The sequence below is a fragment of the Jatropha curcas genome, chromosome 2 (genome assembly GCF_041381405.1).
Source record: "Jatropha curcas cultivar XTBG-Jc1 chromosome 2, XTBG_Jcur_1.0, whole genome shotgun sequence".
Taxonomy (NCBI): domain Eukaryota; kingdom Viridiplantae; phylum Streptophyta; class Magnoliopsida; order Malpighiales; family Euphorbiaceae; genus Jatropha; species Jatropha curcas.
The window spans coordinates 26,901,630-26,916,005 of NC_143152.1; the positions used below are offsets into that span (position 1 = coordinate 26,901,630).

Consider the following 14,376-nt stretch of genomic DNA (forward strand, 5'->3'; position numbering starts at 1 on the left):
AGAGACAAAAATTATGGGCCGAATATTAATTTTTTAGTGACAAATTGACAATTACTTAATTCCCCGATGCAGTGCTCGCACTACACTAACGTTAAAATGCTGACCAAGACAATTTACTGTCGGAAATTCCTCGTGTAGTCGGGTCAGATCAACGGATCAAGTAACCAACACGTGACAACCGTCCAATCAAACTTCAAAAACTACCAATTCAATGCTGCCATGTTAGCAGAGGACCTTACATCGAGTACAATTAAGCACACACTAACCATCTCCCCTTCCTCTCCACTTCATATTCCGACGATGTACAGAAAAAAACAGTAAAAACAAAAAAAAGTTATTCACTTTTGTTGGTGAATTTAATAGTTTATCATATAACTGTCTCATCTTCATTTTCTCCGCTAATCTGTAAGCTCAGTCATAGCAGCTTTTATCTTCAATGGCTTCCGCTTTAAACACCGTTTTATCAGTAAGTACATCTAATATCCATACTAAACGAGTTCGGACTCGGTGCTTTCTCCATCCGCTATCCATTTCTGTAACAAGTGAGTCAACCTTCGTTCATGCTCCGCTAGATTCTATGTTAATTTGATAATTTATTCCTTCTCTTGTTGATGAGAGTATGCTGTTTTCAGGGCGAAGACTTACAATTAGAGCAACAGAGACTGATGCAAATGAAGGTTTTTAAGTGTTTATGCTTTTCAATTAAGCTTCTAAAAATGAGAATGAATTTGGTACTTTAATTGTTTGTTTTTCTTCTTCTTTTTTTTTTTTTTTAAAAAAAAAAGAAATTTGAAACTGTGCCTTGTGTAATGACAGTTAAACCTCAAGCACCGGATAAGGCTCCCGCCGGCAGTGGTTCAAGCTTTAACCAGCTTCTTGGCATTAAAGGAGCAGCCCAAGAATCAGTGAGTACTTAATAATTTCTCACTTTTCTCCTTATTTGGTCATATTGAACTTCAATTTCTAGGTTTGCCGCTTTTATGACAATTAAAGATTTAAAATAGTAAATCTACTGATTTATCCTCTGATATTTCTTTACTAATTTAGTTGAATTTCTAATCCGATTTTAGCATGTCCATCAAAATTTAAATTTGGGTTGTGGAAAGGCATGTGGAATAATTCGGAATTGAAGGTTGACTTCCCTAGCATAGTTTGAATGCTGCTGAATTTCTAGAAAATGTCTAAGGTATCAGAACGGTTCATTGCTCTTTGATCAATTGCTTCAACAAACCATTGAGCTAGAATGTCCGAGGAACCAAAAAATATCACTGGCTCTCCTTGTTCTAGATACTGCTGATGGAAGATTCATATTTGTATCTAATTGTCTGTGTGTGTGATAATGTGAATAAGTACTTAATCAAACTAGAATAATCATGGCACTAGCTTTCCATTCATATTTTAGTGTGAGCGTTGATGTACTTGATGTTGTTTTTTTCACCCCTTAATTTTTGTTTTTTGTATCTGCAACTTGGACTTGTTTAGGCACTTCTATTGTATGTCTTTTGAAACAGACATCACTAAGGCAATTGTGAGAGCATATCCGTTAGGTCATTGCTTATCACATAATTTAAATAAAAATTAAAGGGGAATGTTGTTCCGAGGAAGATTTTATTTTTTGGACACAACAGAGAACAGCTTTCTCATTTTCATTTTACTTTCCCACAATATATTTGATCTGCAACTAATGTATATTTGTTGGGGAGGGGTTGAAGAATTATAAGGCAAGCAAAAGGTATTAACTGATTCTATGTTTCTTATCCTGCAGAACACATGGAAGATCCGTCTTCAACTTACAAAACCTGTTACTTGGCCTCCATTGGTCTGGGGTGTAGTTTGTGGAGCTGCTGCTTCGGGTATCCTAGTTATAAGATTCAAAAATCACTGTTATGTCCTATCTCACTTTTCAATTGATAGTCTTGCATGAGTTCTAAAAAAAAGAGAATGTTTCACTCTGAAATCCCAGTTGCCAGCAATATGCTCCTACATTTTAAATTTCCCTGATGGTTTCTTGTGCAATCAATGAATTGCGAAGCACTCATATAATTCACCCTGAAAATTCTTATCGTTGTCATCTTTATAATCTTAATCAACTTGTGTTATAATTTGTTTCACACTCAAAATATTGTAGATAAAAAAACATTTCTAACCCTTAAATCTTTACTCTCTAAAAATATCAATAGAATTGACGTATTGAGAAATGAATAAAAAGTTGAAAGTAGGTTGTAGCACTAGCACAACTAAGTTGAAGATAGAATGTTTGTTTGCGATTTGGCAATTATATTTCCTTCCCCTCCCTTACCTTTCTTATCTCTATATTAATTTCCCAAACGCAAAAGGATAAGTCTCCCTTCCCATCTCCACTTAGCCAGAATGTTACTTCATTCATAAACGTGTGGATTATCATGTCTCGAACTCTCTGGCATACAGATATCAGGATAATTTGATTAGCATTTTGGTACCAAATGCGTGCTCCGTTGTTAATAGTTTTCCTTTCTATATATGGAAGTATGGTAGCAAATTCGAATAATGATCCGCTTACTTTTGGCAGAATTTTGCTTACTTTACAGGAAACTTCCATTGGAATTTGGAAGATGTTGCAAAATCAATTGTTTGCATGTTGATGTCTGGTCCATTTCTGACTGGTTACACACAGGTACTTTTCCATATGCCAATGCAGTTTTTGCATTTGACTGAATTTAAATCTCTGGCCTCAAATTTTGAAATCTCTTTCTCTCTTTCATAGACACTGAATGATTATTATGACCGTGAAATCGATGCTATTAATGAACCTTATCGCCCAATTCCGTCTGGGGCTATTTCTGAGAATGAGGTATGTAATAAACTCATTATTTTCCAGGTTTTATGTAAATGAAATTGGGAAATCACATCTCCTTCTATCCTTTGCAACTTAATGCAGGTCATTACTCAAATCTGGGTACTGCTTCTAGGAGGGCTCGGCTTGAGTGGTTTATTGGATGTGTGGGTAGGTAATTTAAATGGTTACTACTTTTATATTTTTCTTTTCATTCATAAGACAAGTACAATTCTTGAATCCTAGTATTTTTTAGGCGGGGCATAACTCCCCTACTGTATTCTACCTTGCTCTTGGTGGATCCTTACTTTCGTACATATACTCTGCTCCTCCTCTAAAGGTTAGTTTACTTTCACTCAGAAAAAACCATCTTACTTTCATGTTTAAAATGCTATCAAAGCCTGATTAAATTCTAAATGTTATTGCAGCTGAAACAAAATGGTTGGATCGGAAATTTTGCCCTGGGAGCAAGCTATATCAGTTTGCCATGGTGTGAAATCCTCCCTTTTACCATTCTTTGTAAATATTGATGTTAATAGAATTGTGCAATGGTACATGATATATTTATTTCTTCAGTTGGATGATGTAGTTACAATTATATACCCCCAATAGGCGTGCTTGGGTCTGAATAATGGTTCTATTCCAACTTGGAGGGAAGGTTTTAGTGGAATTGTTTAGGAATTTTGTACTTAGGTAGGATTGTTTAGCAATTTCTACTTTAGTTTTCTACGTAAGGTTTGAGCATCTGCAGGCCTTAGGTATGAGTTTACTCAAGTATTTTAGGGGTGAGAACTTAGGGTAATAAAACATCACTTTGTGACCCCTTTCTGAACTTACAAGAAGCAAGGTATCCTGCTGTGCTCTAGATGATCCAGAATTCACACCATGCACTTAAGGTGGGTGTAGATATCAAATGGCTATGCTGAATAGAGTATTCCATACTTATAGAATTTTATTCAGTTGAAAGTGATTCTAACTGCATTTTTCTCTTGGAAGATTACAGAAATTTTACTAGTTGCAAAAGCAATTATGCTGACTGATAAATTGAATAGTCTTATTAGCGCGTATTGTTCCAATATTTAGTAGGAGGACCTACCTGCTTGTGGCTTTTAATACTTTCATGTAATTGACAAGCATCCTCTAGACTTTATATATATATATATATATATATATATATATATATATATATATATGTTTGATTCTATTTATAGATTGTAACTCTGAATTATGGACTATTCAATATTTTACAAGAAAGTTTGGTTCGATCTCTACATGATAGGTGGGCCGGTCAAGCTTTGTTTGGGACCCTTACACCAGACATAATTGTTCTAACTCTCTTGTACAGCATAGCTGGGGTACGAATTAACTGAATGCCTTAGCGTGTGAATTACTTGTCTGACCATTGTGAATCGAGCTGACAGTTGTTATTTAATTTCAGCTAGGAATTGCCATCGTAAATGACTTTAAAAGTATTGAAGGGGATAGAGCATTGGGTCTTCAGGTTAGTACTATCTCCTACATATGCTCATAATCTACAATCTTTTTGGTCTTCAAATGGAATCACTATATGTTGTCTGTAGTTTCTTCGTGTGACCTTTTGGTTCAATAAACTGTTTGATCAGTCACTTCCAGTAGCTTTTGGTGCTGAAACTGCTAAATGGATATGTGTTGGTGCGATTGACATAACTCAGATCTCTATCGCCGGTATGCTATTCACAATAGATACAATTATCACACTTATGTCTTGTACATATGGTTATAATTTGATGTGTTCAATCTCTTGCATTGTCATGAATGTAGGCTATCTGCTAGGGGCTGGTAAACCTTATTATGCTCTCGCCCTGCTTGCTTTGATACTTCCACAGGTCTTTTTCCAGGTAAATTTTGCTGCTTTAAAAATCAAATTATAATATTGTTCCAAATAAATGCCATATAATCCACATAGATTTGCTTTTTTTGGGCTTCCTCATTGATTTAACCTGCACTTTAAGCTGTTGAGTTGAGAGGAAGTGAGAATGCAGAGGAAGACTACAAATAAACTAAATGTGTGATGGTTTTATTTTGCTTCTATGTGTCGCCAAGCCATGAATATTAGACCATTTCCATCTATGGATCTGCCTTCCTTTCTCTATAATAAATATTTGTACCAATTTCACTCGCAATTTAACATCTCTTCGTTATTTTTTACCATCTCTTTGTTCTTGCATGTGGTCACGGCATCTTTATTTTTCAGCAGCACATCCTCTTGTTATTGATGTTTATTCTTCGAATCCAGATCAACTATAGCTGACATCAGGTTATCACCCAAGGCCATAATTGCGAGAATATTTTTAAAATCCACTACATGCCATAAAAGGTTTAGGATAATCTGCTTCTATCCTTAAAAGAGTAACGGAATAATATTTTTCATCTCGTGCATGTGAACTCTCTACTTCTTGTGATAAGGGGACAAAAACTGGTCTCATTTTGGCCATCATTGAGGCGATATATTTAATAAATGACTGTCTGCTGATACACTTACGTTTTCTGCATTGTGCAGTTCCAATATTTTCTCAAGGACCCTGCCAAGTATGACGTTAAATATCAGGTAACGTCATAAACTTAACTCTTCTTTGGAATTGGTACGAATGGCTGGCTGTTCGGTACAGCCTTTTATGGCCAACACTTAGCCCAAATAGGCCCCCAAAATCTTTTAATTATATCAGCATGACCATCGTACTTTCTGTTTCCAGGCTAGTGCTCAACCATTTCTTGTGCTGGGTTTATTGGTAACTGCTCTAGCGACAAGTCACTAATTTGCCACGAGGAATGTCACGCAACCAACACCACTGGTAAAAAAGCTCCGAGGCACAAAACCAGACCAAATATTTACGCAGGAAGGCTTTTTTTTTTTTTTTTTTTTCAAGGCATGCTTTATGTAACCATTCTTGCTCTTTTTAAGCGGATTCAATCTCATTTCCCCCTTCCCTTTTCCTGTTAAAGTTTCTCCAAGTTAAAGCTCAATTTAAACGTGGGAATCACCGGTGCAGACAAAAGCAAACCAAAAGTGACCGTTTTTTCATTTTGCAAGTCACAAACCAACTACAATTCTACGGAGTGGCAACTAAACATAAAGCCAAAAAAGAAGACCCAAAAACCATGGGATGCCACTTCCTGTCAGTGGGGAATACAACAGGTTACACACTGATGCCCAGAAAACAAACCCCGACACCAACCAAAAACAACCAACATACCGCAGTTACTACTACCATATGTACAAACCTACTCGCAACTAGTTCAAAAAGAGGAACTACTAGTTAAAACACTGATATGAAGAACCTAACTAACGGGTTTTATACTTGGACTCATCAATTTCAATCCCCTCCTCAGCAGCACGTTCTTCACCAGACTTGTCCATGGTGCTAAGTCCGCCTTTTCGGCCCATCTCCTGATACCCTTCATGCCCAATCTGCTCCCTTCTTGTCTCACCTCCACGGTGACCAAGTTCCTTGTACCCCTCAGTTCCCAGCTGCTCCCTCCTTGTCTGCCCTCCACGGCTCCGCCCTAATCAATTGAACTAATTAGCAACCGTCAAAAATTTTATATATATATATATATATATATATATATATATATATATATAAAGGCAACCCCAAAATAACATGCATGACAAGAAAAAATTTGGTTAAAAGTTATACCTTCAGCTAGATGTTCCTGGGCTTCAAGGCTCTTGCCACCAGTTCCACCAGGTACAACAGTCTCTCCTTGCCTTGCTCTAGCATCAAGTTCAGCCCTTTCTTGCTCTGTAGCCATTCTTCTCGCTTGAAATTTCTTTATTCCTCGTCAACGAAAGGTGTTTCTTGGCGAATGGTTAGAAATAGCTTATTTATAGAGCAGAGGAACGACGGTGAGTAAAGAAGCAAAGTGACACGTTAGTAGAGTAGTGTGCATAGACGCGGCAAAGCAAGAAGTAAAAAGCTACGTGGTAAAGACACGCAAGAGATATAGCGAGCAATGGGAATGACACGCGTCCGATTAGGGTGGTGAACTAATTTTATTCACTGGATAAGACCTACCTATATTGCTGTGTATAGAACTCCAAGCGTCCATACACGCGTAAAATAAAGGTTATTATTTTTTAATTTTATATACTCACACAAGGTGTACACGACTGTATCGTTATAACGGTCTATAAATCTTGTTCTCTTTTGGAAGCAAAGGAGCTGAACCGAAATTAAATTAAACTCATAATTTAAGCCATAGTGATCAATCCCAAGGGACGAATTCAACTGTGAGCAAGGGGGGCAAAGGCCCCTGAAATTTTAAAAAGGAATTTAAATATTTAAATATTTAATTTTTTTTAAAATGCATAAGTTAGTCCCTGAATTCATAGGGTTTTACTCATTGTGCCCTTAAATTTTTGTTTATCAATTTTAAACTCTATAACTTTAATTTTGATAAAAAGTTGGCCTTTTTTTAAGAAATTTAATGGCATTGACTGAAAAAATAACCGAACTATGAACCTACATGTGAAATTCTTTTTTTTTAATAGGCGAAAATTTTAATTTTAACATAGAATAATGAAAAAGAAAGAAATAAATAAACAAGGAAAATGTTATAAAAATTTATTTAAAAGATTTTAGACTCCAGCTTTTCCAATTTTACCTTTTAAAGTTTTTTCAATAATAAAACACATTGTGAAGTCTATATGAATCATTTTTGTAATTAAGGTCTTTAATTTGTATCGTATTCGCCGGAGAAAATTTTAAATGAATAGAAAATTACGAATTTTCAATAGATTTTTATATTTTTCTCTCTAATAATGTTTTTCAATTTATAATTAGACCCTCCTTAGCCAATTTTCTAGATACATCTCTGTCCACCCATTAGTGCTTTTTGCCTCCCTCATTCAGGGTAAATAAAGGTTATTATTGCTGTTTTATTTCTTTTATCGTGAATGTTATAAATATCTCCTTTTGAATTAATATATATATATATATATATATATATATATATATATATATATATATATATATATATATATATATATATATGGTTTATATAGAAGATGAATCCATAACTAGATATAACCAAGTCTTTTCATCAAAGACTTCAAGTCCTACACATGAACTCTCTTCATTCACAACAAACCATATGCAGCTTATACTTGTGGAATAATATTTTGGAGTCAATTGTCCTCGCAAGCTTTTTAACATGGAGGGAGGTTCCATTTACATAATGATATAAATTTCTCAATTTACTTCTCCTAAATGTGGAGCAGCAAAATTTTAGCATGCATCCCAATTAATTTTCATTTATCTAAAAAGTGAAAACACAATACCTTATGAATTTAGTTCCAAAAAGTGTATTCTGGTGGAATTTTACTTGAAACATTAGTTTCCTAGAAAAATTTTTTTACCCAACTAAGAAAGAGCTTTGCCATAATTAGATTACCAATGAAGGTGGTTCATCTTCACAGTTCAGTTCTAATAATTTCAGCTTATGATTAATTACGCTTATGAATCTTATTCAATATGAAGAATTTTAAGTAACAAGTTTCTTGTCCTGTTGTATAATAAGGTAGAAAGATCTTATTCCATCCAAATTTCTAACCATTCGGAGTTGAGACCTTTTCGAAAGTCTAAAGAAGCTATCTCACCACTTGCGCTTTCAAAAGCTTATATTCTTTAGTTAAAGAAATTTTAGTTAACGGGCGCTAGCAATGGTGATGGTGTATTGGTGCTCTGTATCTTTGGCATAAAATTGCTAAAGGCCCAGTTCAAGGTAGTGCCCTGTTTCACTGAACCGTCTGGTGTTTGAAAATAATTAATTGAACAACTTGAAATTATAGCGAACAACCTTGTGCAAAGATATGGCATTTTGAACCTCAAAAACAAGAAATTAGTCTAATGATTTAGGAAGCTGCTTCAGAGTTTCTTCACATTAGCTGCAAAGCAAAATCAACAGAATTGCTAGCTAAGACTCTGCTAATTCTTGCTCATTGAGGAGCTTGATTTTTAATAGCTGTTGCTGCGAGCTGCCTACAATATAGTGATTTCAAGTGAACGATGTGTAAGTTTTCAGAAATCCACATTATGGGGAAAGTTTTCCCTTGGAGAAATTTTTCCTTCTCTTCCATAAACAGAAGTTCTATTAATATAACATAGATTCTCTTTTTAAATAATAGCAATACCTTGACTAATTTATGGTTGCTAATTCATCTTCATATATAGCTTTAACAAAAAAAAAAAAATAAAATAAAATAAATAAATAAATAAATAAAGGACATCAATGGCGATCATCTGCAACGAAATTTATACTTTCTATGTATTAATATCATAACTCAAACCCTCAAAATTATCTAAAACGCCAAACGCACAAGATCCAAAAACCTAATTCTACACCTCCATTAATAAATTAAACAGTCCTCAAACCTCATCTTCATGAAGGAGCATATTAGGAATCCCTTTATTCACTGGAAATCTGCGATCCGTCTCAGGACAAACCAAAGCCCCCTCTTCAAGATGGAGCTCCAAAAGCGCGTGGTGAAACTTCTTTAGAAACTCATCGGAGTCAAGCATCGATGATTCTGCATCCTCTGGAAGCTCGGCGAAGCCCATTGTTCTTGCTGCATCGACAAGCGCCTTCCACTCGATCTTCGGGAACATGTGTTTGAGGAAATCGGGATTAAAGTCAACTTGCTTTTCAATAACTTTCTCCACCTCGACCCGCAGAGGGAAGCCATTGGAGACTCCTTTGATATTGGAGGACAGCATGTTGTGCGTGAGTAGCCTCATCTCTCTTCTCTCTCTGTTTCAAGAGCCAAACTGCGCAGAATAAGAGGGACGACAATGGCGGTACGTAGTTTGTAACTAGTTTTAATGGAGAACTCAGGCAAATAGGTTAACCCTAGTCCACGTTTTAGGCTTTTTGGGCTTTAGGTAACAAGAGGCCCGTTTACGAGAAAGTTAGGCCTTAGATGGGCCGCATGGCAAGTTTAAATGGCTCTTTTTATCCTAGATTAATGAGAACCGTTGATGATAAAAGAGTTCAAAGCTAAAATTATGAAGGAAAAGGCTGGTCAATTTGAAAGCAATCAAATACATAAAGTGTGATGACAAATTAATTTACGATTTTCAATTATGAATGACTAGTGTGCTAAAGAAAAAACAATCTATTTTAATTTAGTGAACAATTGTAAATTTATATATAAAACACAATATATTATTTGCATGCTATTTATATTATATAATAAATAAATAAATATAAAAATATCTAATAAATAAATTAATACGTAATAACTAAAATTAAAATCTAAATAACTATCAAATTTATTACATAATAACTAAAATTAATATTAAAGAAAAATAAAAAAATGAAAAAACAACAAAAAAAGAGAACAAATAATAGTTAGGATATAGGGTGGAAAAACCTTTTTTAGCATGGCTTGTATAAATATTTTCCTATATTTGCTCCCTCATTTTTTTGAACTTAATCCAAATATAACTAATTTCATAGAATTAAATGAACTTTTATTTGTAAAAAAAATATAAATATTTAAATTTATTATAAATAAAATTTATAATAGAAAAGTTATTTTATCTTTCACTTTCATTTTCTTTTTCTCAGTTTTATAAACTATAATAATTTACTGATCAAATTTTGTTAATTGAAGAATCTGAACCATACATTTCGGCGTCGTACAGCGGTAAAAGAAATCGACAATAATTCTAAAGATGCGTCTCAGAATTGCAAGAATCATGGCATGTTGTAAAATGTAAACATTTTTTGTCCTTTTTTATTCTTTCACGTAATTCGTTCCTCACAAGTGCTACGAGACAGAACAGCAAACAAAACCAAAACGCACTCAACGAGAAGCATTTACTCAGAACCGAAGGAGGAGACGAGGAGCTTCACCAACTTCTCTTTTACTTCTCCTTCTTCTTTCTCTATCGCAACTCGCTACTAAATCCTAGTTTCACCCCAAAAGCCCGAAAATGAAAGAATCAAACGAGCAGCAACCGAACCAGAGGAAAGCTGCGATTCCGCCGTACATGAAGGCGGTGTCGGGGTCGCTAGGTGGGATCATGGAGGCTTGCTGTTTGCAGCCGATTGATGTTATCAAGACCAGATTGCAGCTTGATAAGACTGGGACCTATAAGGGAATAATCCACTGCGGTACTACGATATATAAAACCGAAGGAGTCCGTGCTTTATGGAAGGGATTGACTCCGTTCGCTACTCACCTGACGTTGAAATACTCGCTTCGAATGGGTTCAAATGCAGTGCTTCAATCAGCGTTTAAGGATTCTGAGACTGGCAAGCTCAGCAATCGAGGAAGACTACTTGCTGGGTTTGGTGCCGGGGTTCTTGAGGCTCTTGCTATTGTTACACCATTTGAGGTTTGGTTTGCTCGTTTGACTCGAATGCCAAATTAAGTTGATTTGCAATTGAATATGAATGCTTAAGCTTTCATTTTTCACTTCCAGAATTTGGACGGTTTTGTTGTTATGTTGTGATTTGAACATTTGGGTTTCTTAGCTTAACAAATTATCAATCTAGGAAAATGCTAGAATTGTGCAGCAGTTCAAGGGTAAAAGACATGCTGTCATTGCCACTTTCTTTCCCCTTAGTACACTTTGGTCTGATTGGTATTTGAAATAATGAATTCGTTCCGTTTCTTATATTAATCTCATGTGAAGTTCAAGGGGGAATATTATTTCTTCTACTCAGCTAATAAGTTAGATTAAGCCAATGGTACATTTTTTTTGGGGAATTGGATCGGACATTTCATTATGTGGGTGACAACAAGGAAAAGATGAAGGGTGAGAATCTTCAATTGTTCTTAACTGAATATGGGTTTACGATTTCAGTCTTTGAGATAGGCAAATCAAGATTCTTTTGTTTAACATACAGGCTTCTGATAATTACTCGAGCATGTATCATATGTTTTCCTTTTTGTGAAAGCGTTGCTGATTGTAGTCTTGGTTTAAAGCACACAATCTGATCTATGGTCATTTTGATACATGTGAGGTCACTAATTAGTCTAATCCTTTGTTATCATTGAAGATAAAACTACTATATGTAGAGTGATAAAGAAATTCTAATCCTTGGTCTGGTTTTCTGGTATTTAGGCATCTCCCAACTTCCTTACTTTGCTCCTTCCCCCCTTAATTTTACTTCTTTCAATTTGTAGTTTACTAGATTAAAATGGTGATTATAAAATCTACAGTTGAATGAAGAATCCACTACTGCATGAAAGTCAAGTGTTTGATACAAGAGGATTGATAAACATCTTTCAAGATAATTGTCCAATTGGTTCTTATCAGTTTACGATGTTGTCAACTGACCGATTGTTCCAACTATTCTCCTGTGTATAATTACAATGTTTAGTACAAGGTGACTTGTAATATTTTTCTGGAATCAATTGTCAACTGACAGACTTGTTAACGTGCCATGCATCACTTGTATATTAATCTTTTAGTTCAACTGGTATGCTTTCTGGGATGAGAATGAGAATAAACAACAGTACTTGATAATTTAAATTCATGATTATATCATATTAATGCACCAGTTAAATGAATCCATCTATGGGTATATATATTTGTGAATACTATTGATTTGCTTTAATGTGGAATATATCAACTTACTATGTTCTCTTTCAGATAAGGTAGAAGCTTACTTCAAAGTTGGTCTGATTTTTGGTTGCTGCAGGTGGTGAAAATTAGATTACAGCAGCAAAAAGGGTTAAGTCCTGAGCTTTTGAAGTACAAGGGTCCCATTCATTGTGCCAGTATGATTGTCCGTGAAGAGGGCATCCTTGGGCTCTGGGCAGGGGCTGCCCCAACTGTTATGCGTAATGGGACAAACCAGGCTGCGATGTTCACTGCAAAAAATGCTTTTGATGTAATATTGTGGAAGAAACATGAAGGTGATGGGAAAGTCCTCCAACCATGGCAGTCCATGATATCAGGATTTCTTGCTGGAACAGCAGGTCCAGTGTGCACTGGACCATTTGATGTTGTCAAAACAAGGCTAATGGCTCAAAGCCGAGAGGCGGGCAATTTGAAGTACAAAGGCATGATCCATGCTATCAGAACAATATATGCTGAGGAAGGGCTTCTTGCCTTGTGGAAAGGACTGTTGCCTCGGCTCATGAGAATTCCACCTGGCCAGGCCATAATGTGGGCTGTAGCTGACCAAATTATTGGACTTTATGAGAGGAGACATTTGCACAGTGCTGCCTTGTAGGTACTGTTTACATTGTTTTCTTGTTCTGGTTAGAGAGCTGTTATGACAGGAGTGCACCCTTGTAGGTATTCCTTACATTATTTTGCTTGTTCTGGTTTCCACTGCAAGCATGAAGTTATAAATTTCTGAATTTTTTGTTATTGAGTTTTGCTGCATTACAAGAATCAAGGTGCATTATTGGACGGAGGGGAAAAAAAATCAAATCGAATCTTTAAGTTGTGTCACAACTTGCATCCTAAAGGAGGGCTCTCGGCTGGTTGCAAGTTGTCAATATAATAAACATAACAAGTATAAAAGGCTAAAATCAATTGTCTTGTTGCACTTGACACAGATTTGGCGGCATTGTTCTTCTGCATATGACTTTTTCATGGCTGCCATCAGGAGACAGCTTACGAATTTCATTTCATTTACTATGTGCTTGATATTTTGTGGTAAACCTAAATGAAAACCTGATAATATTTGGTGCATATGAGAGGAAGAGTGCAATATTGGCACCCTTTTAGTGGTTTTACTTTCCAATATCTGAAGGGTGTAATAGTGCATAAGTTTCATATGAGGTTGTTTTTGTTGGCAGATGTTTACGCAAATTTATTGTTGTTCAAGCACAGCATGAGTGTTTACCTTAGGGATCTATCCCATCTGAAATTTTATGTTAGTCTTCTGTTTTTTTTTTTTTTATAATTTTGCAGCAATATTACCTGATTATTAATTCAATTAGTTTTACGCGGTGGCATCCCTTATTTCCCTATAATAGATTCAATAATTTATTAAAATTAGTTTATTATATTCAGAAATGCCACTTATACATAAATTATTGCCAAAAGAAACAATCGAAAATCTTAATGTTCGTTCTAATAGTTGAGTTCCGCACCAAAGCATAACGCAAGAAGCTACTAGAAAACAAAAGAAAGAAGTTGTCTTTTAAGTTTTCAACTCTCTACTCTTTCACCTGTGTATAACTAAATCAAACTCAAACACTAGAAAACAAAAGAAAGTTGTCTTTTAAGTTTGCAACTCTCTAGTCTTTCACCTGTGTATAACTAAATCAAACTCAAACACTTATGCTCTATACTATATATAAATATGGGAATGGAAGGAACGAGATTTCTGATAGCGTTTTTAATGAAATTTAGGATATCTTAAAATAATTTTAGTCACATTCAATTAGAAAATATTATTTTATTAGTTGATTGAATATATGTAAAAAAATTATTTTTTAAGCCAATCATGTGTAGTCCAATTATTTTTTCACTCATGTAACGAATCAGAGGTTTTGAGTTCGAGTCATCTTGACCGCAAATATTTTTACCAATTTGGTGAATCTAGAGAAGGAT

The 14,376-nt window shown here is 35.1% G+C and overlaps 4 protein-coding genes across 4 annotated transcripts; 2 read left to right on the top strand and 2 right to left on the bottom strand.

The window, feature by feature from the left end:
• Positions 1-301: 301 nt before the first annotated feature.
• On the top strand, positions 302-5,793 carry G4 (UbiA prenyltransferase family protein). Its single transcript, XM_089718030.1, has 15 exons — positions 302-542; positions 633-677; positions 817-905; positions 1,766-1,853; positions 2,568-2,653; positions 2,744-2,830; positions 2,918-2,983; positions 3,069-3,152; positions 3,241-3,302; positions 4,092-4,167; positions 4,251-4,313; positions 4,435-4,516; positions 4,613-4,689; positions 5,352-5,399; positions 5,545-5,793. Exons 1-15 carry the CDS (start codon positions 437-439, stop codon positions 5,605-5,607), a joined length of 1,122 nt encoding a protein of 373 aa, XP_089574156.1. The 5' UTR covers positions 302-436; the 3' UTR covers positions 5,608-5,793.
• Positions 5,794-5,849: 56 nt separating this feature from the next.
• On the bottom strand, positions 5,850-6,661 carry EM1 (Stress induced protein). Its single transcript, XM_089718031.1, has 2 exons — positions 6,490-6,661; positions 5,850-6,355 (listed from the first exon to the last, which is right to left on the bottom strand). The coding sequence occupies exons 1-2, from the start codon at positions 6,602-6,604 to the stop codon at positions 6,135-6,137; spliced, it is 336 nt and encodes a 111-aa protein (XP_089574157.1). The 5' UTR covers positions 6,605-6,661; the 3' UTR covers positions 5,850-6,134.
• Positions 6,662-9,094: 2,433 nt separating this feature from the next.
• Positions 9,095-9,667, bottom strand: LOC149498500 (multifunctional methyltransferase subunit TRM112 homolog A-like). Its single transcript, XM_089717549.1, has one exon. The coding sequence runs from the start codon at positions 9,586-9,588 to the stop codon at positions 9,220-9,222; it is 369 nt and encodes a 122-aa protein (XP_089573675.1). The 5' UTR covers positions 9,589-9,667; the 3' UTR covers positions 9,095-9,219.
• A 981-nt stretch (positions 9,668-10,648) lies between these two features.
• On the top strand, positions 10,649-13,182 carry MSFC1 (Mitochondrial substrate carrier family protein). Its single transcript, XM_089718564.1, has 2 exons — positions 10,649-11,193; positions 12,506-13,182. The coding sequence occupies exons 1-2, from the start codon at positions 10,789-10,791 to the stop codon at positions 13,040-13,042; spliced, it is 942 nt and encodes a 313-aa protein (XP_089574690.1). The 5' UTR covers positions 10,649-10,788; the 3' UTR covers positions 13,043-13,182.
• Positions 13,183-14,376: the final 1,194 nt, after the last annotated feature.